The sequence below is a fragment of the Vombatus ursinus genome, unplaced genomic scaffold (assembly GCF_900497805.2).
Source record: "Vombatus ursinus unplaced genomic scaffold, bare-nosed wombat genome assembly UNPS02012602.1, whole genome shotgun sequence".
NCBI lineage: Eukaryota > Metazoa > Chordata > Mammalia > Diprotodontia > Vombatidae > Vombatus > Vombatus ursinus.
This window is the reverse complement of record NW_020952380.1, coordinates 1374986-1402214: the sequence shown is the minus strand read 5'-3', so window position 1 is coordinate 1402214 and position 27229 is coordinate 1374986. Positions and strand designations below refer to the sequence as shown.

General features: G+C 35.5%; 1 protein-coding gene across 3 annotated transcripts in view; it reads right to left on the bottom strand.

The window, feature by feature from the left end:
- Positions 1 to 27229, bottom strand: part of RMND1 (required for meiotic nuclear division 1 homolog) — a 53588-nt gene that overhangs the window by 13223 nt on the left and 13136 nt on the right. For 2 of the 3 annotated variants that reach the window (XM_027858003.1, XM_027858004.1), the window contains exons 4-9: positions 20466 to 20574; positions 18570 to 18645; positions 17384 to 17423; positions 16287 to 16387; positions 5168 to 5274; positions 3829 to 3894 (exon numbers count right to left, since the gene is read on the bottom strand). In XM_027858003.1, coding sequence (XP_027713804.1) covers positions 3829 to 3894; positions 5168 to 5274; positions 16287 to 16387; positions 17384 to 17423; positions 18570 to 18645; positions 20466 to 20574 — 499 coding nt within the window. The remainder of the gene's footprint in view (positions 1 to 3828; positions 3895 to 5167; positions 5275 to 16286; positions 16388 to 17383; positions 17424 to 18569; positions 18646 to 20465; positions 20575 to 27229) is intronic. The other variant, XM_027858005.1, reaches the window with a different exon arrangement.

Genomic DNA, 27229 nt, shown 5'->3' with positions numbered 1-27229 from the left:
GCCAAGGTGAGTCTAAATAGCATTTGTTTTCTGTTCAGGCCATAAACTTTGAGGGTCTCCCCCCCAAGAATGATATTTTTGTGATGGTAAATTAGGCCATCTTTTGTCTTAATTCTTAACTAGTCATTATTTTTGAATAGGCATTGCCCCAGAGAAACTGAGATCTAGGAAAGACCTTAATTCAGAAAGGCCAAGGTCACCCACTGCATTCCATGCAATTTCTAGTAGTCTTGGCTTTTGTCTTGCCATTGGACTTCCAAGGTCTCTGGAGAAGAAAGTGAGGCTGAAGACTCATATGCAAGTCAAGACATCACCCTGGTGATGTCACTGGTCCTCTTAGAAAATGAAGAACAGTGAGATTTCATCCTCTGTCTCTTCTAGTAGATTGCTTCCACAGTTATCCCTTCCCTCTCACTAATCTTTAATCTCTCCCTATCTAGCTCAATTCCTCACTGCCTATAAACATGCTCAGATTTCCACCAGCCTTAAAAAACCCTGACTTGACCTCAGTATTCCCTCAAACTCTGGCCCTCTACCTACCTTCCCTTTTACAGCCAAACTCTAAGGAAAAAGCTGTCTATACTCCGTGTTTCTCTCCTTTCACTCACTTCTTAATCTGGCTTCTGACTTGATCATTCAAATGAAACTGATTTGTCCAAAGTCATCAATAATAAACCTCACCTAAATAAAACTGGAGAACTGAATTCAATAAATAAGCTCTCTCATGTAGTATGATAAAAAAAGGTTTGTATCGATATTTCAGTTCATATGTTACAATAAATGCTATCTAAATTAAAAACAACAACAACAAAAACCCTCACCAAAAGTCCTAGAAGAAATAGTGACTAGAGTGCTAGGGAGAGTTGGGTTCAAATTCCACCTCAGACACTTACTGGCTTTACTGTACCGAGCAAGTGACTTTAACTCTCTTTCAGTCGATTTTCTACTTTTTTTTTGGGTGATTTTTTAAATTAAAATCAATTTATTTTTAGTTTTCAACATTCACTTCCATAAACTTTTAAGTTTTAAATTTTCTCCACCTCCTCATCCCCTCTCCCCAAGATGGCATGCAATCTGATACAGGCTCTACATATACATTCTTATTAAATACATTTTCACAATAGTCGTGTTGTAAAGAAGAATCAGAACTCATGGGAAGAACCATGAGAAAGAAGAAACAAAACAAAACAAAAAAAGAGAGCAAATAGTATGCTTCGATCTGCATTCAGACTCCATAGTTTTTTCTTGGATGTGGATAGCATTTTCCATTATGAGTCTTTTGGAGTTGTGTTAGATCCTTGTATTGTTGAGAAGAGTTAAGTCTATCAAAGCTGGTCATCACACAATGTTGCTGTTAGTGTGTCCAATGTTCTCCTGGTTCTGCTTACTTCACTCAGCATCAGTTCATATAAGTCCTTCCAGGTTTTTCTGAAGTCTGCCTGTTCATCACTTCTTATAGCACAACAGTATTCCACTACATTGACATACCACAACTTGTTCAGCCATTCCTCAATTGATGGACATCCCCTCAATTTCCAATTCTTTGCCACCACAGAAAAAAGTGCTATAAATATTTTTTTACATGTGGGTCTTTTCCCCATTTTTATGATCTCTTTGAGATATAGCCCTAGAAGTGGTATTGCTGGGTCAAAGCGTATGCACATTTTTATTTATTTTGGGCATAGTTCCAAATTGCTCTCCAGAATAGTTGGATCAGTTCACAACTCCACCAATAATGCATTAGTGTTCCAATTTTCCCACATCTTCTGCAGCATTTATAATTTTCCTGTTTTGTCACATTGGCCAATCTGATAGGTATGATGTGATACCTAAGAGCTGTTTTGATTTGCATTTCTCTAATCAACAGTGATTAAGAGCATTTTTCCATATGATTATAAATAGCTTTAATTTCTTCATCTAGCCTATTCATATCTTTTGACCATTTATCAATTGGGGAATGACTTGTATTCTTATAAATTGGTTTCCTAATCTTAAGATGGGGATAATGACAGCACCTAACTTATAACGTTGTTATTAGGATCAGAAGAGATAACATGTGAAGTGCTTTGCAAACCTTAGAGCACTATATACAAATACATTAGCTATGATTATGATGTATACATTAAATGAACTTTAGAATTTCCTGAAGACCAAAAACCTAAGCAGAATGAAAGATTTTTCAAAACAAAAAATAGTATCACCAAAATTAGAAGAAAAGAAATAAACTGGGAAAAAGTATTTGTAATAAACATATCAGTCAAAGGTCTGATATCCAGAATCTGTAACACATAGATCTAATAAGACAAATAACATACAATCTCTAATAGAACAACAGTTAAAGGAGCTGATAATTTGGAGTGAGGTTTTTTTCAGTTTTTCATTTTTAAGAACTCTGACCTTAACAAACATCAACAAAAATGACTACTTCCATATAAACAACAGAACAAGAAGGGATGAGTGTACGTGAAACTGCAAAACTATTATGTCTAGCTTGCTTTTCTTTTCAAATATATATCATAAATTCAACATATTACTTTCAGAGGTATCCTGCTTATTTGTGATTTCTTCTGGCCTTCAGGAACACAGTTTTTTGGAGGAAATAATAAATTTTTAAAAATCATATGAAAATATGCTTAAATTCCCTCATAATATAATGAATGCAAATCAAGACTAACAGGAATTAACTTGGAATTAGATGCTGGAAGAGTTTAAGGGAAATAGGAATACTAAATCAAAGTGTCTATAGTCACATGAAAAAATGCTATAACAAAAATATTTACAGCAGCTCTTTTTGTGGGGCCAAGAACTAGAAATTGAGGGGATGCCAATGAATTGTGGAATTGCTGAACAAGTTGTGGTATATGAATGTAATGGAATACTATTGTTCCATAAGAAATGATGAGCAGGTGATCTTCAGAAAAACCTGGAAAGACTCACATGAACTGATGCTGAGTGAATGGAACCAGGAAAACATTGTGCACACTAACAGCAACATTGTGCGAAGACCAACTTTGATAGACTTAACTCTTCTCAGCAATACAAGGATCTAAGACAATTCCCCAAGACTCATGATGGAAAATGCTATCCACATCTAGAGAAAGAACTATGGAATTTAAATTTAGATTGAAGCATACTATTTTATCTTTTTTTTTTGTTTCTTCCTTTTCCCTTTGGTTCTAATTCTTCTTTACAACATGACAAATGTGGGAATATGTTTAATATGATTATACATGCATAGCCTGTATCAGACTGCATGTCATCTTGGAGGGGGGAGTGAAGGGAGGGGAGAAAATTTAGAACTCAAGTCTTATAGACGTGAATGTTGAAGACTAAAAACAAACAAATAAAACTATAAAAAACCTATAAAGTATTATTGATTAGAGAAAGGCAAACTAAAACAACATTGAAGTACTACCTCACACCTATTAGAGTGGCTAATATGACAGAAAAGGAAATGATGAATGTTGGAGGGAATGTGGAAAAATTGAGACAGTAATGCACTGTTGGTCAAATTGTTAAGTAATCCAACCATTCCAGAGAACAATTTGGAACTATGCCCAAAGGGCTATAAAACTGCATATCCTTTGATTTAGCAATACTACTAACTAGGTCTGTATCCCAAAGAGATAAAAAAAAAATAAGGAAAAGGACCTATTTGTACAAAAATACAGCAGCTCTTTCAGTGGTGGCAAAGAATTAGAAATTGAGGGGATCCCCCATCAACTGGGGAGTGGCTGAACAAGTTACGGTATATGAATGTAATGGAACACTATTGTGCCATAAGAAATCATGAGCAGGCAGATTTCAAAATAATCTGGAAAGACTTACATGAATGAACTGATGCAAACTGAAGTGAGCAGAACCAGCAGAACATTGTACACGGTAACAACAATCCTGTATGACGATCAACTGTGAATGATTTAGCTATTCTCAGCAATGCAGTGATCCAAGACAATTCCAAAGGGCTCATGATGAAAAATGCTATCCACCTCCAGAGAAAGAACTGATGGAGTCTGAATGCAGTTTGAAGCATGGTATTTTTCACCTTTTTTTGGGGGAGGGAGGGGTTTAATCTGTGTCTTCTTTCACAACATAACTGATATGGAAATAAGTATTGTATGATTGCACATGTATATCAAACTGTTTCCTGTCTCAAGGAGGGGTGGAAGAGAAAGAGAATATGGAACTCAAAATTTTAAAAACTGAATGTTAAAAATTATCTTTACATGTGATTAGGAAAAAAATATTACAATAGGAATACTGTCACATTGTTAGTAAGACAATAGTATGGTATAGGCATTTTAGAAAGCAATAGGGCAATACTAGTCATAAAACTGATCACATCTCTCCAAACAATGCTTCAAGTCCAGATTTCCCCTTCCTCCCAAAAAGAAATAAAAGGAAAAGATTACCAAGTTGTACAAAAAAGATTAACAGTATTGCCTTTGTAATAACAGCAAAAAATTATAACATCTCTCTATGTCTAATAATCACAGAAAATCTGATAAATGGTATATTAATGTAATGAAATATGATGGCATTGTAAAAAGCAATAAATATGAAATAAAAGGGGAAATATTGCAAGACCTATAGGAAGTGATGGAAATCTAGATCATCAGGGTTCAAAACATACACAGTGACAACGATTAAATTTTAAAATATTTTCTAAGTAACAAAATGGGTAGCACAATAGACCTAGAGAGGGCACAGAACAAAAACTTTTGTTGCTTATTAAAATTCATTTGGTTCTAAATTATAAAATGCTAAAGGTATTATGTTAGATTTTTGCTCCTTAGTCTGGAAATTTAATGTATTATTTGTTTCGGTAGTTCAGCACTTCTGAAACTGTGGGTCGTGACCCCATATGGCAACAGTAAAAGGTTTCTAACACAGAGCGACCAAAAATTAATTAAAAATCAAATGCATAATGAATCCAAGGTACTTCTGGCAGTGCTTTCCCGTGATGCACTGTGCAACTTTACTGCAGCCTTGGTTTGGAACACAAAGCATGCCCTCAGGCCATGCAATGCCAAAGAACACTGCTAAAACAGGAAGCCCTGGGTTAAATTAATCTGTGAAAATATGTCAAACTTTTCTATTAATTTATAAACTTTTAATGACCACTAACAAGCTGTGAAACACACTAACCTGTGAAATAACAGCTTACCTGAAAGGCAAAGGGCATTTGAAAAGGCAAATTTCTCCAATATGATTTCATCTAGATCCAATTCTGAATTTAACCTGATTTCCCCCCTATGAAGCTTTGACTGACCCCTATGAAAAGGAAAATAGAAAAATAAACAAATCCTATATTAGAGATCACTTTACAAATCTTTCTTATTAAAAACTATTTACATTATATAGGGATGTAGGTACATGAATCAGTAGGCTACAACTATCTTTAAGGAGGCAGCTAGTGGCACAGTAGAAATAGCCCTGGCATGGGGAAAACCCATGAAAATCTGGTTGCTGACATTTTCAACCTGTGTGACTGTGGGTAAATCACTTAATCTATGTCAGCCTCAAGTTTCTTCATCTGTACAACAGACACCATAATAAGCAGCACCCCCAGGACTGTCGGTAGGATAAAACAAGACAATATCTACTTGTAATATAATTAGCAAACCTTAAAGCACTATATAAATGCTTTTTTTGTCCTTTACTCGTGTCTGACTCTTCGTGACCCCATATGGGATTTTCTTGGCAGAGATACTGAAGTGGTTTGCCATCTCCTTCTCCAGCTCATTTTACGGAGGAGGAAACTGAGACAAACAAGGTTAAGTGACTTACCCAGGGTCATACAGCTAGTGTATAAAATAGGACTTGAGCTCAGGTCGTCCTGACTCCAAGGCCAATGTTCTTTTATCCACTAAACCACCTAGCTGTCCTTATAATAAATGCTACTTACGATTATTATCTGAATAAAGAATTGTCTACTTGTCCAAGTACTAAAGTGTATAACTGTGAATTAAGATAGATTTAACATATGTCTATAGTTTCTGAAATCAAGTAGAAATCTGAATCATAACATTAACTTTCAAAAATCTCTATAAAATAGAGATGCTTATTAAATATCCAATATTCTCCTGATTCATATTATTTAGATGACATTTTTTAGTTAAATGGACTTTATTAATACTTAAGAACACTTCACCTATTAAAATCATTTTTAAAAGTTCTGTTACAGATATATTTAAAGGATATAACAGTTCTCAAAAGAATCGTAAACTGTTAATGATCATATGAAAGACTGCTCCAAATCACTAATAAGAAAAGACACAGAAATGAAAATAGCTTTGAGGTTTTATCTGCTATCCAGCAAATTGGCAAAAATTACAAAAGACAGGAATAGTCAGTGTTGAAGGAGTTAAGGAACCATAGGCAAGCTAAATAGCTATTGGTGGAAATGTAGCTTAGCTTAACCATTCTGGAATGCAATTTGGCATTTAGCTAATAAAGTGGCTAAAATGTTCATACTCTTTAACCTGAGGATCCCAATACTAGGCATATACCTTAGGGCGGTCAATGATAGAATGGCTGCATATACTAGAAATAAAGTAGATGCCAAATGACTACAGAATAGCTAAAAAAAAACAACTGTGTATGTGAATGTAATGACAGGGTATTGTGCCATGAAAAATGAAGAAAATGAAGACTACAGAGAAGTGTGGGAAGATATATGAACTGACACAAAAAGTAGAACCAGAAAAACTACACACATACACGATGATTACAACAATATAAACAGAAAGAGCAGAAAAAAGCAACTGATTTGCTATGAAATTATAATGATGAAATTTCTCCCTGAAAAAAATGAGAAAACCCTTTCTTTTTTGCAGAGATGGGGGATTAAAGGTATGGAGCAATAAACATACTGTTAGGCTTGGTTGATGTCTTGGTTAATTTTGCTGAATTGCCCCCCCCCCCCCCCAGTAATAAAGGCTAGCTCTTTGAGAAAGAGAAGGTGGAAGGATATACATGAAAACCAAGATGATACAAAAACAGAAGGAATCAACACACTTTTTAAAAAACAAAAGCACCATAAAAATAACTCTAAGGTTTCACTTCACATCTACAAACTGGCAAAGATAAAAAGGCCATTAGTCAAGGATGGAAGGAATATGGGAAGATGGGCACAGTAATACACTTTTGGTAAAAAAAAAACAACAACAATGGTTTCTGGATATCAATTTGGAATTATTTGTAAAAAGGTGACTAAAATGTCCATCCCTTGAACTTACCCACAAAATGGAAGTGAATAGCACAGTGGATTAAGAACCCGAATCCTACAATATATTATTTACAAGAAACATACTTGAAGCAGAGAGACACATACACAGCAAAGATAAGAGGGGATGGAGTCGAATCTGTTATGCTTTAATTGAAGTAAAAAAAAAACAAAAACGCAGGGGTAGCAATCATGATCTCAGACAATGCAAAAGCAAAAATAGATCTAATTAAAAGAGACAAGCAAGGAAACTACATCTTGCTAAAAGGTACCACAGAGAATGAAATAAGATCAATACCAAACACGTATGTATCAAATGGTATAGTATCCAAATTCTTAAAGGAAAAGTTATATGAGGTACAAGAGGAAATCAACAGTTCAACTATACTAGTGCGGGACCTCAACTTTCCCCTTCCAGAACTAGATAAATCTAACCAAAAAATAAACAAGAAAGAAGTTAAAGAGATGAACAGAATTTTAGAAAAGTTAGATATCACTGGCCTCTGGAGAAAAGTGAATAGGAATAAAAAGGAATATCCCTTTTTCTCAGCAGTACGTGGCACCTACACAAAAATTGATCATATATTAAGTAGGGCATGAAAACCTCACAATCAAATGCAGAAAAGCAGAAATATTCAATGCATTCTTTTCAGATATTCAATAATTTTTTTCAATAATAAGATTAAAAGATAGATTAGAAAAAGATATATAGATTCAAATTAATTGGAAACTAAATAATATAATTCTAAAGAAAGAGTGAGTCAAAGAACAAATCACAGAAACAATAACTTCATTAAAGAGAATGACAACAATGAGACAACATATAAAAATTTATGGGATGCAAAGAGGAAAATTTATATCTCTAAATGCTTACATCAATAAAATAGGGAAAGGAGAGATCAATCAATTGTGCATGCAACTAAAAAAAGTAGGGAAAAAAAAGATTTAAAATCCCCAATTAAACATCAAATTGGAAATTCTGAAAAGCAAAGCAGAGATTACTAAAAGTGAAAGTAAGAAAACCATTTAATAAATAAAATTAGAAGCTGGCTTTCTATAAAAAAAACCAACAATAAAATAGATAAACCATTGGTTAATTTGATTAAAAAAAAAAAGGAAGCCAAGTTACCAGTATCAAAAATGAAAAGGGTAAATTCACTACCAATGAAGAGAAAATTAAAGCAATTATTAGGAGTTATTTTGCCCAATTATATGCCATTAAATCTGAAAATCTAAGTGAAATGGATGAATATTTAAAAAAACATTCATTGCCCAGATTAACAGAAGAAGAAATAGAATACTTATATAATCCTATTTTAGAAAAAGAAATTGAACAAGCCATCACTGAACTCCCCGAGAAAAAATCCCTAGGACCAAATGGATTCACAAGTGAATTCTCCCAAACATTTAAAGAATAATTAATTCCAACACTATATAAACTATTTGGAAAAACAGACAAAGATGGAGTCCTACAAAATTCCTTTTATGGCACAAATAGAGTGATAATACCTAAACCAAGAAGAGCAAAAACAGAGAAAGAAAACTATAGATAAATTTCCCTAATGAATATTGATGCAAAAATTTAAATAAAATACCAACAAGATTACAGCAATATATCACAAAGATCATACAGTATGATTAGGTGGGATTTATACCAGGAATGCAGAGCTGGCTCAATATTAGGAAAACTATCAGCATAATAACAAAAGCAACAAAAATCATGATTATCTCAATAAATGGAGAAAAAGCTTTTAACAGAATAAAACATTCATTCCTATTAAAAACACTAGACAATATAGGAATAAATGAAGCTTTCCTTAAAATGATAAGTAGTATTTATCTAAAAGCATCAGCAAGCATTATCTGTAATGGGGATAAGCTAGAAGTCATCCCAGTAAGATCAGGGCTGAAACATGGATGCCCATTATCATCATTATTACTCAATACTGTACTAAAAATGCTAGATAAAAGAATAAGATAAGAAAAAGAAATTGAAGGAATTAGAACAGGCAATGAGGAAATAAAACTATCACTCTTTACAGATGATATAAGAGAACCAACTAAAAAACTTGCTGAAATAATAAACAACGTTTAGCAAAGTTGCAGAATATAAATAAGCCCACATAAATTATCAGCATTTGTATATATTACCAACAAATTTCAGCAGAAAGCGATAGGAAGAGAAATTCCATTTAAAATAACTCTAGACAATATAAAATACTTGGGAGTCTACCTGCCAAGACAAATCCAAGAATTATATGAATATAATTACAAAATACTTTTCACATTAATAAGGTCAGATCTGATCAACTGGAAAAATATTAATTGTTCATGGGTAGGTTATGCCAATATAATAAAAGCAATAATTCTACCTAAATTAATTTACTTATTTAGTGCCACACCAAACTACCAAAAAATTTTAGAAAACAATGGTAACAAAATTCATCTGGAAGAATAAAAGCTCAAGAGTACCAAGGAAATTAATTGGAAAAAAAATGTGAAGGAAGGTGGCCTAGCCATACTAGATATCAAACTGTATTATAAAGCAGTAATCTTCAAAGCAATCTGATACTGGCTAAGAAATTGAGTGGTGGACCTGTGGAGTAGATTAGGTACACAATACACAGTAGGTAAATGACCGCAGTAATTTAGTGTTTGATAAACACAAAAATCCCAATTTTGGGGACAAAAACTGCTAGGAAAACTAGAAAGCGGTTTGGCAGAAACTAGGTATAGATCAAAATGTCACAATGTACACCAACATAAGGTCAAAAGGGGTTTAGATATAAAGAATGATACCATAAGCAAATTAAGGGAGTATGTAATAGTTTACCTGTCAGATCTATGGGTAAGTGAAGAATTCATGACTAAACAAGAGATAGAGAATATTGCAGGATGTAAGAGGGATAATTTTGATTACATTCATTTTTTTTGCACAAACAAAACCAATGCAGCCAAGATTAGAAGGAAAGCAGAAAACTGCAGAAAAAATTTTACAGCAAGTTTCTCTGATAAAGGCCTCATTTCTCAAATATATAGAGAACTGATTCAAATTTAAAAGAATACAAGTCATTCCCCAATTGATAAACAGTCAAAGGTTATGAACAGGCAATTTTCAGACAAATCAAAGCCTGTGCTAAATCACTACTGAAGATACAAACAGAAATTAAAACAACTCTGAAGTACCACCTTACACCTATCAGATTGGCCAATATGACAGAAAAGGAAAATGATAAATGTTGAAGGGGAAAATTGGGACACTAATGCACTGTTGGTGCAGTTGTGAACTGATCTAACCATTCTAGAGAGCAATTTGGAACCATACCCAAATGGTTAACTGTGCAAACCCTCTGACCCAGTAATATTAGGTCTATATCCCAAAGAGACCCTCCCACTCCGCCAAAAAAGGAAAAGGAAAAGAATATATGTGTGTATGTGTATGTACATGTATATACGTATGTACATATACACACACACAAATATTTATAGTAGCTCTACTTGTGGTGGCAAAGAATTGGAAATTGAGGGGATGCCTATCAACTGGGGAATAGTTGAATAAGTTGTGTTTTATGACTGTGATAGAATATTGTGCTATATGAAATGATAAACAGGATGCTTTCAGAAAAACCTGGAAAGACTTACGTGAACTGAAGCAAAGTGAAATGAGCAGAATCAGGAGAGCATTGTACACAGTATGAGCAATACTGTACAATGATTAACTGTGAATGACTTGGCTTTTCTCAGCAATACAATGATCCAAGAGAATTCCAAAAGACTTATAATGAAAAATGCTATCCACATCCAGAGAAAGAACTGATGGGAGACTGAATGCAGATGAGAGCATACCATTTTTTATTTTCTACCTTTTTTTGTAGGTTTTTTTGGTCTGTGTTTTCTTTCACAACATAACTAATATGGAAGTACGTTTTGCATGATGGAACATGTAAAACCTATATCAAACTGTTTGCTATCTTAGCGAGGAGGGAAAGAAGAAGAGTGGGAAAGAATTTAGAACTCAAAATTTAAAAAAAACCTATGTTAAAATTTTTTTTACATGTAATTGGAAAAAGCGTTAAAAAATGAGATAAAATGTCCAGTCCTTTAACTCAGCAATTTCAATAGAGATTTCAACACATCTGCAATACAAATTTATATTTATATATGTATATTTATTATATATTTATTATTATATTTATAATATATCCCAAGGAGGTCACACAGAAACCAAGGTTCAATATAAAACAGAATATTCACAGTGGTCCTTTTCCCCATCAACTGCAGGAATGGCTTAACCAAGTATGATATATACATGTAATGGAAGATTAATTAGGTATAAGAAATGACTTATGAAGAATTGAGGGAAACATTGAAAGCTTGTATGAATTCATGCAGAGAATACAGAATACAAAAGGACAATATACACAATGACTACAAATGCAAAAATCACTAAACAAAGGCAAACAGGCAAATACTGAGTAACTTAAAAACTAATAATAGTCCTGGAAAATATATAATGAAGTATAATTTTTGCTTTGCTATCAATGTTAGTTTATTGCAAAACAGGTGCTTAGAAAGCTATAGCAAAATGAGGCATGTGGGCATCTCCTATTGCAGTGCTCATGGTAAATATTTGCAAAAAGACCACCAAGAAAATAAAAGCAGTTTTTGTGCCAACGTTTGTTGTAGAGGATGTTAGGGAAATTCCATGAAGAATTTGATAAGATCCTTTAAATTAAATCAATACATATATTTTTAAAGTTCGTACCCTGGGCAAGACACTTAACCTTTTTGTGGCCTAGGCAACCCTCTATAACTGTAAATTATTGTATTACATATTTGTATTATATAATTGTAGTAGCCTGCATAAGTGAAAGAAGTTCCTCACTAGGAAGTCCTGATGAAATCATAGGTCTGATAAAGAAAAATTTTCACAGCTATCTTTTGTTTTTACGTCACATTGATTTCCAAATATATCATTCCTCTAACCTACCCAGAGAACAATACTTTGTAACAGAAACAAAAAAAGAAAAAAGTAGCAGCAGTTCAGCAAAAACACTACCTTCTAGATTCCTCCATCAAGGTGTTTCCCTTACATATGCCAACATTTTATCAGAGAGAGAATCTTGTTCAATGATTCTTTGATCATTACTATCAGGTAACCCACAAAAGAGAGTAAATGTAGATTCACAAAAGGTGTTCTCCATTACCATGGAGGGAATTCAAGGTAGAGTACAAGCTAAAGAATGATTCCTTACAAATGATGAGGTTGTTTAGATGTTCTTTGTAGATGACATTGTGCAGATACTACCAAGCCTTGAAACACTGTAAAGCTACCAAATGAGATCTTCAAGAGTTTGGCCTAACTATTCACAAAGGAAAAGCTAAGTGGATAAAGAATACCTATTGTCTAGAATTATAGCTCCAGCAGAGCCATGATAGTGGCATAAAAGCAGTGACTTGCTTGAATTCTCCCCCAAAGCCCTCCAAATAGCTGTAAAATGGCTCTAAACAAATTCTGGAACAGCAGAACCCACAAAAAGACAGAATGAAAGAAATTTCCAGCCCAAGGCAACCTGGATGGTTGATTGGAAAGGTCTATTGCACCAGGCTAGGAAAGGAACGCAGTTCAACATGGGCACGCACGCAAAGACCAGACCTCAGCAAACCTGAAGCAGGCCTGAAGACTGAATCACAGGCAGCTGTGGTGGATTTCAGACTTCTCAACACATAAATGCCAAAGACAACTTAGAAGGTCAGTAGGAAAGGTCTGTGACTGTGGTGAGAGAGAAGCCTGGTCCCAGTGCAGTGCAAGGGTGGTGGCTGCTTCTGGAGCTCTCAGCCCACAGACTAAGGGGGAATCGAGTGACTGATCAGAGGGGGATTGCAGGGATATCTCTGCTGGTGCTGAGGCAGGAGTCTCTTGTTTTGCCCATGCCTAGATCCGGGTCACAGTTCTGGCTGGTGGTCCTGAGGCGAGGAGGAGCACTGGCATGGTGGAGCTTGGTGGAGAAGGAATCCTCCTCACAGTTCCAAGGCAGAAAAGAGTGCTTGTGGTCACTCACAGACCACAGTACAGGCCAGGAAAGGAGTAAACACCTCGCCCTTGATTGCACCACCTTCAGAGAACTGAAAATTTACAGATCCCTAGAAGTATCTCTGAAAACAGCTGCACAAAACCCCTAAAGCTTGGGACAGTACATTCTCCACACTGGAAACAGACCCCTACCTTAACAAAGAGTTTATAACTCAAGTAATTGGCTGGGATCACGAGCAAGCAGCGCAAAAAGAGTCAGACTATATTATCTTACTTTGGTGACAAAGATCAAAACACACAACCAGAAGAAGACATTGAAGCCAAAGCTCCTACATCCAAAACCTCCAAAAAAAATATGAATTGGTCCCAGGCCATGGAAGAGCTCAAAAAGAATTTTGAGAAGCAAGTAAGCGAAGTAGAGCAAAAACTGGGAAGAGAAATGAGAGCGATGCAAGAAAACCATGAAAAACAAGTCAACAGCTTGCTAAAGGAGATCCTAAAAAATACTGAAGAAAATAACACCTTAAAAAATAGCCTAACCCAAAGGGCAAAAGAGGTCCAAAGGCCAATGAGAAGAATGCTCTAAAAAGCAAAATTGGCCAATGGAAAAGGAAGTCCAAAAGTTTACTGAAGAAAATACTTCCTTAAAAATTAGAATAGAGCAATTAGAAGCTAGTGACTTTATGAGAAATCAAGACACTGTAAAACAAATCCAAAAGAATGAAAAATGAGAAAACAATGTGAAACATCTCATTGGAAAAACAACTGATGTGGAAAATAGATTCAGGAGAGATAATTAAAAAATTATTGGACTATCTGAAAGCCATGATCAAAAAAAGAGCCTAGACATCATCTTTCAAGAAATTATCAGGAAAACTGTCCTGATATTGTAGAACCAGAGAGTAAAATAGAAATGGAAAGACTCCATCGATTGCTAAAAGAGCTCCCCAAAGGAAAACTCCTAGGAATATTGTAGCCAAATTCCAGAGTTCCCAGGTCAAGGAGAAAATATTACAAGCAGCCAGAAAGAAACAATTCAAGTATTGTGGAAACACAATCAGGCTAACACAAGATTTAGCAGCTTCTACATTAAAGGATCAGAGGGCTTGGAATATAATATTCTGGAGGGCAAAGGAGATATAATTACAGTCAAGAATCACCTACCCAGCAAACCTGAGTATAAACCTTCAGGGGAAAAAAATTAACATTCAGTGAAATAGAGGACTTTAAAGCATTCTTGATGAAAAGACCAGAGCAGAATAGAAAATCTGACTTTCAAATACAAAACTCAAGAGAAACATGAAGAGGTAAACAGGAAAGAGAAATCATAAGGGACTTATTAAGGTTGAACTGTTTACATTCCTACATGGAAAGATGACATTTATAACTCATGAGACCTTTGTCAGTATTAGGGTAGATGGAGGGAAAAAAAAGTGTATGTACAGAGAGATAGAGGACACAGGGTGAGTTGAAGAGGTAATATCTGGAGAATAAAATTCAGGTGTGAGAGAGGACGATACTGGGAGAAGGACAAAGGGAGAGGTAGAATGGGGTAAATTATTTCACATAAAACAGATAAGAAAAGGCTTTAACAGTGGAGGGGAAGTGGGGGAAGGTGAGAGGGAATGAGTGAATCTTATTCTCATTGGATTTGGCTTAAGGAGGGAGTACCATACACACTCAATTGGGTATGGAAATCTATCTTACCCTACAGGAAAATAGAGGGGAAGGGCATAAGAGAGAGGAAGAGGATAGAAGGGAGGACAGACTGGGGGAGGGGGTAATCAAAAGCAAACCCTTTTGAGGAGGGACAGAGTCAAAGGAGAGAGTAGAATAAATGAAGGGTGAGATAGGATGAAGAGAAATAGTTAGCTATTATGGAAGTGTTTTGCATGACTACATATGTATAGCCTGTATTGAGTTGCTTACCTTCTCAATGCGGGTGGGTAGGGAGGGAGGAAAGGAGAAAATTTAGAACCCAAAGTTTTAAAAACAAATGTTAAAAAATTGTTTTTTCATGCAACTGGGAAATAAGATATATAGGCAATGGGGTATAGAAATCTATCCTGCCCTACAGGAAAATAGAAGGGGATGAGGATAAGGCGGGGGGGACAGAAGGGAGGGCAAATTAGGGAAAGGGGTATTCAGAATGCACACTGTCTTGGGGCGGGGGGGAAGGACAAGATGAGGAGAAAACCTGGAACTCAAAATCTTGTGGAAGTGAATGTTGAAAACTAAAAATAAATAAATTAATAAATAAAAATATATAGAAAATTATAGTATGTTGTAAAATGGACAACTTATACAGCTCACCCATGTACATGTAAATGTATGCTATACTGTAAGATGGACAACCTACAGCTCAACTGTGAGGAGTGTGTGTGTGTAATATATCTAACAATGTAGGACAATGTTCTGCAAATTGATAATGAATAAAACCCAGAACTGAACAGAAGAAGGAATACTGGAATTGCTTTTGGGAATTAGCAAAGTTCTTTTAATGGCCCCTGCTTTTCCCTAAAACAAAGGCGCATATTTTTCATGCCAATGTTATTCCATGTTACTCTGGTGATCTCATAATAATGCCATGAATCATGAATTACTGAAGTCTCTGGCAAGGTGAATATAATTCAAAGTGTAATGAAGGGGTACATGATAAGCATGAACAGGTTGCAACACATCAAAAATAGGAAATCATATGGGGAAGTAGTAAAAAGGATGTCAAAGAAATCTATGATTAAAAAAGAAGAGGGACTGGTCACTTGGTAAGAAAAAGGAATAACCAATGGACAGCACATATCTGCACTACTGTACCCTTGAAATATCAAGGGGATTCAAGGAAGGCACCTCCTGTGTTGGGTGGATTCTCTGTGTTGAACTTATGGGAGGACACAGACAAGATAGGATGGGCAAGGTTGGGTGGGCTGCAATCTGCACTGCTACAGGAAACGCCCACATTAATGAGATCACAGATCTACTGGAGTACTGGAGATATTCTTTTAGTGCAGTTAATAAGTTGCTTACTCTGTTTTCATGTAGTTAAGTTCTTCATTCTCCCAGTGAACCAGTGCCATTTCATAAGGCTGAACTTCATGTTTTTCCAAAATTTGCATCACATGGTTCATCTAGAGGAAAATAAAAATCAATCCCAAAAAGAGATGATTTAAAACAAGAGTATTCTATGATGCTAATATCTGAATTTTTTTCATAATACTTGTTAACTTTTTTTGGCTGCTTAAGTTTGTTTTTAAAGTTATAGTTCAATTATTATAGTAATAATTAATTTTGATCTTGATGTTGGCAAGGTATAGTTTACAATGTTTAAATTTTTAAAAATCTCTTGTAAAGTAATGTTTAGTTTGGCCTATTCTCAATGAACAATGCATAAATTATCTGCTTTGCAGATTATTCATTGCAAATGTTTAATCACAAGCAGGCTTTTGCTTGCAACTTACTCTCCCATCATTTACTATAACAACTCTACATAAATTATCTTATTTGAACCTTGAAACAACCATATGTGGTAGGAATCACTGGTATTTTAATCTTCATGTTACACAGGAAATTGAGGTTCTAAGAGTTTGTGACTTAAACCATAAATAAGTTAACTAGCTGATTAAATCATTAGTAGGTGTCAGAGGTACATTAAAATCCTAGATCTCTCCTAACTTCAAGTCCAGGTCTTTCTACTATATTAAGCTGCTTCATAAAATACACAGAATCAAACATTTAAAGCTAGAAGAGACCATCAAGCCAAATTCTCTCATTTTACAATTAAAGAAACCTAGGCACACAGAGGTTAAATGACTTGCCCAGTTCATACACACACTAAGTATCTGAAAAGGAATTTGAACTCAAGTCTTCGTAAGTCTAATACTCTCTCCAACATACCATGTTGCCTCTGGTTTCACATAAAAGAAAACATAATTAGGAAGACAAATCTGCTCAGGAAAGTAATGTAACAAAGAATAAATAGAAATACTGTTTAGATGTATCTGCTGCTTTTAGATTATTTGCACCACTGCTCTCATCCATTACAACAAATAATTAAGAGCTATGTAAAAACTTTTAAAATGTGTTCCTAGAAGCTTCTAAGTTTTCAAATTTATTTTCATACTTACAGTTTTATTCTCCACATTCCAAAATACAACAGCTCCTTCCCTGTATAAAACAAATGAAAGAATCCATTCAGTTTATGAGTCATACTATTTTATTTAATACAGAAAAACATGTTTACAGAAATCCTGGAATATTTCCAGATTTAAGTATTATTAAAATTAATAAACTTTTAAAAAACTCATGTCAAACTTTGTTTTCTATCTGGAATAGTTAAAATAAAAACCATTTTTCATTTAAGTGTTTTTTTACTTTGTCAGGGGAAGGTGATGGATGTTTTTGTCCAATACAGATCAAAGGGACAAAATTTTAAAAAGGTCAAATCAAAATTATTTATTTTTTATGATGTTTTTTAAACAAAGGTCATTTTTTTCTAAGATCACTGATTTTACAGTACTTTCTTAAGGCCCAAGTAATTGTTACTCTACTACTCTTTTGAATACTTACATCAGCTGAGACTTGGTATAATCAGGATATATAAAAATCTAGAGAGTCCAGAGACACTTTTTAGTTTCCTTCTTCAGCACTAACCATAGAATCTCTCTAGTTCCCAAGCAACAAGAAAGGAACTCCAGGAGAAAATGTTCTGAAGGCAAAATGACTGAAATAAGCAGAGGTCCAGAGAGGTGTGGTGTATAGATGAAGTTGTGCCACACTGAAAATCCTCAAAAGAGAATTGTGATGACGTCTTAAACTGTTCAAAGTTGTGTAAGACTTTGCCAAAATGTAAAGCCTATATATAGCCATGAGTGAATTTGCCTAATTTAATGCTTATGAAAAGGATCAACATTAGTCTGGAAGTTGCTGAATGAAGTCTCTTGGATGGAATCCAGTTCATCAGGCCTCTAAAGAGCTGGAAAGTAATAATTCAGGAGACCTGAGGAAATGGGCCATGAAATTACAAGAGAAATTGTGAGAGTGGGGAAAAGATAATTAGTCAATAACGACAATAACCACTATGGAGAACTTGGCCAGTGATACGCTAACATTAGAACATAAAGCTGTTATAGATGTATCCTATTAAATATATCCAATACAGGAAAAATTTAGATTAAAAAAGGCAAATTGGGTAATGATTATTTACTTATTGAAAAGAATCTTACAAAAGGATGCCATCCCGGATTCTTCTAAATAATAAGTTCCTAGCACATCTGACAGATTATCTGGAATAGGTTTTGGTTTTTGCATTACCTGAAGAAAAAGATTGTTCCAGGATCATGTTCTTTTTCAGAATTTTTTACACCAATCACTAAAATATTTGCCGCATCTATAAATTAAAGTAAATGGAAAATCTATGTAAAAAAGATAATATTCTTCTCTCCCAAATCAGCTGTTCTGAAAACTAACTGTGTTGAAATTCTTAAGGCCACTGCTCCAAAATAAGTATTATATGACATAACTGTCTACCAAGGTTTCTCAAAAAAGAGATTAACATCAGAAGTGAGAAAAGGATAAGAAAAGATTTACTATATAACAGCAATACTTGGCACTGTTTAAAATTGTCCAGTTAAAGCTAATTTTGATTCTACAATTTGCTCCGTTTAGTAACTATTGAAATTGTACTAGTTCCTATGATCCATGCATTAAGCTACCTCAAAATAAGTACAGAAAAAAATCTTAAAAGAATGCTTATTTCTTAACATATTTTGCTAACAACACAGTTTCAATAATAATGATGATGATGATGATGATAACAGCTACCATTTATATAGCACTTACTGTGCTAAATGCTTTACAATGATTATATTATTTGATCCTCATAACAATCCTGGAAGGTAGGTACTATTATTATCCCCGTATTACAAGTGAAGAAATAGAGGCAAACAGAGGTTAAGTGACTTGCCCAGACTCACACAACTAGCAGAGTCTTCTCTGACTCTAGACCCAGCACTCTATCTACTGTACCACCAAGCTTGGATATTTTAAAATAAGACTATGAGGTCTACAGAGGAAATACATAAAGATAAGGAAACAAGGATATTGAGAATTTTGGAATGAATATAACCTTAAAAGTTCTCCATGAGAACTACTACTCTATTCAATCAAAATAAATAAATCAGAACAAGACCTTCTAATTTTAAAAATTCTCCCCTCCAACCTTCCACCAAATTGTCCTGTGAGAAACCAAATCCTAAACTTTCATTCTTTTTGAACTACAGTCGCCTTAAATGACTGTAGATGTGGGCGACTTAATTAGCATGGCCAAGGGTGACAATCAGGGGCAAGATGATTTCAATAAAGCTCCCCAGAGAGTTGAGATGATGGTTTGTTTAGAGCCCAGGTACTAGACTGCCTGTAACTTTGGACACGAAGAAAATGATGCAGCTGAAACACAATGTCAGTATAGTGGTTGCCATTGTAGCTCTCAAGTGAAGAGGTTCTGGACACAGCTTTGTCACTCTAGCTGAGCTATGTCTGTCTTAGCAACCAAGCAGTAGAGTAGGTATTCTCATTCATAGGGTTGTCAAAATACAGTGGAGTGTGTGTGCTCTAGTGTGGTGCTCTCTACATTGGGGTTAAGGGATAGCTAGACACAATTGCTTTGTAAAGTATCCTCTAATCACAGTCTTCTAGACTATGTTTTTATTCAAATAACGTTCCCTGAGAGGATCCTACTTGGGACCATCCTAAAAATTGTGACTAAAATGCGACTACCACCACCTCTTTTTGGAGGAATCTTTCCTCTTTTTTTAGACTTTAAAAGAATCTGTTTGGTTACTCCAGCATGAATTTTAGTTTTTAAGTATTTGAATGTATAAACTATGAACAATTTACTCCAAAAGTTCTTATTATTCAGCATCCCTATGACTAGTAATTTTGTAGCAATATACTTTTAAATTTGACAAATATAAGAGGAAACGGACATTCCGCCTTCAATGTACCTAATAATGTAAAAAAAAAATTTACTATTTCTGCCTATGACAATTGACTTATATCACTTGTGTAAAGTGACTTTAATTGACTGTGGATACCAAATGTGGATATGACAATTCTTCAAATAAATAAGACATAGACAACTGTTTTTTTGAAACAAATTCTACTTCTAATACATTTTTAACATATCTGGCTTTTATATTAAAAATATACCTCTAGGCAAGTTGGTTATTTCCATGAATCCATGAGATCCCAGTTCATGGGACAGATTACCAAGATGATATTCATCTGCTGTTGCAAAGGCTGTGCAGTGCATCAGGTCCTGTACCAAGCAGAGCAACACAACCTAGGTTACTAAAAGGTTCAAGTCACTACAATTTATCACTTTATAAGTCTGGATTTGCAAAACTAGAACACAAGATAGACAGAGTTTTTGAAAATAAACAATCCAAAGAGAAGGTATACTTTAAAGATATTTTATAGTTGTAACTACATTTATTACAGGATATTTCAACTTTAAAGCAGTAAAAGTCAGCCCAGGATTCCAGTTTGACTAATATGAAACTGACAATTCCTTGTCCTGGAAAGTGACATTCTTGTTGATAAGATTCTGTCTTCCACCAGGTCCTAGTACAACCTATTTTTATATAAGGTGGTTGAAAAGGTGGGTAAAAAAACTCATCATTTCTAAACATTTTCAGATCCCCATGACTTTGTGGCCCATTCTACTTTTAGAAAATTCAAACTGTTGTGAAGTTTTCCTTCCATGAATCCTTCAACCTGCTGCTCCAAGTTCTGCCTTCTGGACCCAGGTGAAGAAATTGAATCCCTCTTCCACATGATCCTCTCCAGATACTTGAAGAGCTCTCCCATATTGCCCATTAAGTCATTTCTTCTCCAAGATAAATATCCAAAGTTCCTTAACCAATTCTCTTATATTATGATCTCAGCGCCCCACACCTCCCTGGTTACTTTCCACTTTTGTCAATGTCATTCTTCCAATGACTTATAAAAAACTCCAAATGTGTCTGACCATGGCAGAATATACCAGGTCTATCATCTCTCTTAATCTGTATATTACACCTTTCTTAATGTAATCTAAGATCATATTGGTGTTTAGCTGCCATGTTGAGTCATATTGTATTTGTATTCCATTAAAACCAATCGATATTTTTAGCATGATTGGTGTCCAGCCATGTCCCTCTAATCCTATGAGATTATTTTAAACCCAAGTGTAAGGTTAAGTCAAAAGCATTATTAAACATCCTCTTAGATTTGGCCTACCATTTTGGTTTGAGATGATTTGGCTTCCTGATTTTGCCATCCAAAATGTTAGTTATCCTTCCTAAACTGATGTTACCAGCAAATCTGATAAGCTTGATATCTATATCCTAAGACATTGTTAAAAAAAATATTCAATACCACAGGGCCACATATCCTACAGGCACTCCAGTAGGGGTCCTTAAAGCTGATATCAACTCAGGACTATTCTAGTCATTCAACCAATCCTGAATTAATACTATCATCAAGCCAAACTTTATATTTAATATATATTTATATTTAACAGAATTTCAGAATTGAAACTAAGTGACTACTATCTAGTCTAAACCATAACTGAACGATTTCTGCAACATACCAAACTGTCTGAATTCTTCCAGTATAGGACAATCCATTCCCTCCCATTGTACTTTTGCAAAACATGACTTAAAATCCTTTAGTTTGCCATTTAATACCCTCCCCTCTAGCTCTGACCTTATCCTCCAGTCTTATTTTACATTACTCCCCTTCAAGCACCCTAGGTTAAAGCCAAACTGTACTGTTAATTATTCCCTAATGATGCCAGGCCATCTCATATTTCTGTGACTCATAGAAGCTTTCTCCCATTCCTGGGAAGCATTTTCATCTTGGCCTTTCAGAATCTTTATTTTCCTTCAGAAGGCTCATCTTAGGTGCTAACTCCTTCATGATGCTCTCTAAATTCCCATAATCATCAGTGCTTTTTCCCTCCTCAAACTGCTACTGCAATCATATTAGCTATTATTATATAAGGCTTTAAGGTTTGCAAAGCACTTTGTAACCATTATCTCATTTTATCCTCACAACAGACCTTGGGAACTAGGTGCTATTATTATCCTCATCTTACAGATAAGGAAACTGAGGCAGAGAGAGGTTAAGTGATTTGTCCACGGCCACACAGCTAGCGTCTGAGGCTAAACCTGAACTCTGGTCTTCCTGACAAGTGTATCAACTTGCTTATATGTAAAAATATCTTTAGATCTTTCCTTTACCCTTTTCATTTCTTATGCTATATTATACTTATCTAAACCATGCTGTGTTCTCCCAATGGGATATAAACTTCTTGAGAGCAAGGCTTATTTTAATTTTTATATTCCCAGCACATGTATAATGCCCTGCATGTAGTATGCACTTAATATTTGTTGAATTGAATTAAGGCAAGTCAAAAATGTATCAGTAGCGTGACTTTTAAATTTTTGTTTTTTGACCTATCATTTTTCTTTAATCCTCTTTGCACCCAGCTAACCCAAACCCCAAAAAGCAAAGAGAAATATTTGAGAAAAAGCAACCTGTCACATTCTGAATTTATAGTGCCCACTCTTCACAATCTGTTTTCCCACTAGGAAGGAAGAGTGTTTCCTCATCAAGTTTTCTGGACCAAGATTTGTCACTACAATTAATCAGAATGCATTAACTCTACTTTTGGCAAGTACAGAACCAAGAGGAAATTTCAATTCTTGAGATGCCAAATCAGTTATTTAGCCAATGAATATTTAGGTGCCTACTCTGAGTTAGGCACTGTACTAAGTGCTTCATATGGAATATCTCATTTGATTTTGCAACTGTGAGAAATAAATATTTCTCCCATATTTAATAACTGCTCATTGTGTTTGCTCAGACAGGTCCTGGAAATGTTGATTCTCCTTATTATCAAGACAGGTAATACAGAAATTGATGTTTCTTTGACCAAGATTGGAGTGACATAAGTCACATACCCCAACATAGTCCACCTCCCATTTGATTAACAAATCAAGAGTTGAAAGGCATCTCTTGGGAAGACCTCCTCTTTGAAGGGCATATAAACTGTGATCCCACTGCTATTAAGGGTCTTTGGTCTATGAGAGACAGACAAATGAACATCCTTTTATTAATAACATGCTGGCCTTATTAACAAAATAATTAAATTACCCAGAAAATGTTTCTCAAACCTTTTAAAATGTCACACAACAATCCTGGTAGATAGGGTCTATTATTATCCCCATTTTAAGGTTAAGGAAACTGAAGCTCAAAGCAGTTGAGCAAGTTGCCCTAGATCACACAGTTAGTAAGTATCTGAGAATGGACTTGAACTCAGGTCTTCCTGACTCTAGTTCCAGTTCTCTGCCCAATGAGTCATATAGCTGCCATATCCTAGTCATAAGACCTAATCTATAAAGTCACACACACATGAGGCTTAAATTTGTCTTCCTGCATTAGGGTCACTACTTCCCCTATTGAATATATTTTGTGGATGGTGATCAGAAGCCATTTTTAAAAATTATTGTATTTATTCTTAGATATTGTCTCCTATGGATTATTAATCCTCTCCACTGCTGTTTTTCTTCCTATGCTGTACTCTCTACTGTAAGGTGTCTAACTATATTCAGATACCTTTGTCCTTTCCTCTTTGGTTTAAAGAAGTCTTGTTCAGCTTTGCAAGCCTGCCAGCAAATATTTTTTAGGCCCTTTTTAGGTATACTGTATAACTGATCAAGAACTGGCATGACTTTATATTAAGGTATGGTCCAGAAGTACAGATACCTTCTTTTTAGCTAGGTGTTCACTTCCTAAATCCAACTCTTTTCTGAGGCCCTTACATTTAAATGCTAGCAGTAAAAAGAACCCCATGTGTACACCTGAAATCAATTTCCTCCCCAGGCCTTCATAGGTCTCAGTAATGACTTTTAGATTCCTTCTGGCAGTACCACCAAGAATAGTGGCATTAGGTTTAATAAGTCTCAGGAGGCTTTATTTTTTTTGTCATATCCCAAGCACACGCACTAGGAAAGTAACAGAGGTCTCTGATCTATGTCTAGCTGACAAATAACTACATTGGTACACCTGAGGCAGGAATGACACATATACACAAGGGTCTCATTTTGTTCACTGATCCAAATCTTCCCTTGTTACAGGACAAGGTTCTGTTTTATACTTAGAGAATATAGTTTCTCCCTAAGATTAATCCCATACCTTAGCACCAAATGATATTCTCCTACTCTTCCACCCTATGGACATCTGATAGAGCTTAGGATTTCTCTCTGCCTCTTCAGGTACTGTTGCTTCCTTGTTTCTACCTGCACACTGTGAATGCAGAGCTGTTACTGAGCACTGGCAGAATTGCAACTTCTAAAGGGTTAAACACACAAACTCACAGGTATAATACTAGACTGTACAAGAACAGAGAATAAAAAAGGTTGGTGGGAGTGAAATACAAAGGGCTTTACTGGGAGTATGAGATAATGTTTGTAAAGCATTCAGCACTGTGACTAGCATGTAGTAGATACTTAATAAATACTTTATCCCTTTTCTCTCTCCCTCATTCAGTGATGGAGCTGGGAGTGTCCTGTATTTAATATTGTTCCCCTTATGATCTTGCAGGAATGAGAGGACCTGGATAAGACTATGACATGTAGGTCCTAATTTCTGGTGCTAAGCAGATCTGAGGAAGGTATACTATGTCTGCTATATCCAATGTTTAATTTACTCTATACTTGCAATGGACCAGTGGCCTGAAGGGTTATTTCTGAGCAAGACATTAACATAACTAGTCTATCATCAATAGAAGATAAGGAGATTCCCAAAGTTTAAGTCCCACCTTCACAGGACGATTAAGTTTGAGAAATACTTCCTAAGTCATCATTATATGCAAGGTGTTGTTAAAACAAAGATCAATATTAAAGTCCCTACCCTAAAGGAGCTTATATTTGCCTGGGGCAATACAAAATGAATACAGAGAAGTATTATACAGGAAAGGGAATGAAGGTGACAAAGAAGAGATGAGGTTCAGTAGTCATCGTTATTAGAACTAAATGAGATACTCATAGTCCATCTAACAGTTAAATAATGGAGAGTCAACCAGAATACTTAACAAGGACAATGTGTTGATTCAGCTGAGTACCTGAGAAGACCATGGTGGTTTTGTCAATCAAGCATCAGGAAGAAGCTGGACCTCTCTATGGCTTTTTGTACTCAGAAGACCAGGAATTAATGTCAATGGTCTGGACCTTTGGGTCCCTGAGTCAATTAAGTTTTGAGGATGGTTTCAGTACCTTTCAAGAAAAAGAACTAACCCAGCTCACATAGTGGGGGGCACTGGCAGATATTCCTCTTATCAGACTCCTTAGCGGCAAGGTCCTAAATACCTTCTAGTGAACCTTTTTCTACATAAATGGTTTTACGGCTATAACTGGACAATGTTAACTTCAAGGATGTGAGAAGCCAATACATTAACACTGGAGAAAAAAAAACAAACTCAAAGACAGCAAAAACAAAACAAAAACCAACAAGCAATGACATGCTCTCCTAAGTGACCAAATGTGACAGAATGAAGACTTAAAGTGATAGGCTTGGTTCAATTCTCCCATTCAGAAGGAATGAGGCCTAGATTTAAACAAAATGGTCCATGTTGTGGGTGATACCAACACTTTGTAGGTCATAGTGACATAAAGAAATGACATTAAGAAGAAGTAGCAGTGATTACTGACCTCTGAAAGCCTAGAAAATATCCACCCAGCTAAAACCCTGAGCCAGCAGAAAGATGGGGTGCAGCAGTCTTGTAGCCCAGGAAGCATGGGGGAATAGCAGGAAAGGCCCCTCTCACTCTGGGGAGGAGGAGCAGTACAGGATGGGAGGCATCCCAGCAAGCCAGCAGGAAGCCCCACCTCAGCATACCAGAGGGAAATCCTGGGACCCAGGGTGGTGGAGCAGCAAGTGCCCACCAGGACACCCCCCAACCCCACCCTTACTCCTGTCAAAAGCCTCAATGCAGGCAGGGGAACCGGTAGACACCAGCTTGGAAAACCACCATGGGCTACGGCTGCTCTCCAGCAGCCAAATCATCAGGTGCCTTAGCACAAATCTGGGAAGGACAACTCTAGGTGGCAAAGCTCCAGGCTGACAGACATCTTCCAGCAGCAAAACATCCCTGTGCAAGGCCTGGGTGAGCAGGAGCTAAACATTCAAGTGCAAGGCCCGGGTGAGCAAGAGGAGAAGCTTGGGTAAGTGCCCCCTTCGCTCCAGCAGGATATCTCAACTTTTTTTAAGTCAGGAAATAGGCAAAAAGCATGAGCAAAAAGCAGAAATAGACAATGACCACAGATACTTATTATGGGGTCAGGGAAGATCAAGATCATTAAAAGGCTGAAAGGGCGTGGAATATGATATTCCATATGGCCAAGGAGCTTGGATTACAACCAAGGATCAACTACCTCAAAACTTAGCATAATCTTTCAGGAGAGGAGATGCACATTCAACAAAATAAGGGACTTTCAAACCTTCCTGATGAAAATACCAGAGCTCAAAAGAAAATCTGACCTTCAAATTTTACCATCAAAAGGCAAACAGGAAAGAAAAAAACAACAAGATGGCACAATAATGCTGTCTCATTGTCAAAATGTCAAAAAAGCTTCTGAAATATTGAAAAAGGTCTTTGATGTAATTAAAAGTTTGGAGAGCTTTAAAAAAAGCAGCAGCAGCAATCAGGGCTACAATATAATTATTTTCCTTGTAAACCTATAAACTTTATTTCATGCACTTGAAAATATAATTCTGAAACTGGGTCTATGACACATTAAAAAAAGGTTAAGAATTAGAATCCCTGGTCTACAGAATTCTTTTTTTTTTTTTAACAAAGATTATAAAAACATTTATTTTTTTTTAATTTTTTTTTATTTTTAATGAGTGTTTTTAAAACTTTGGGTTAC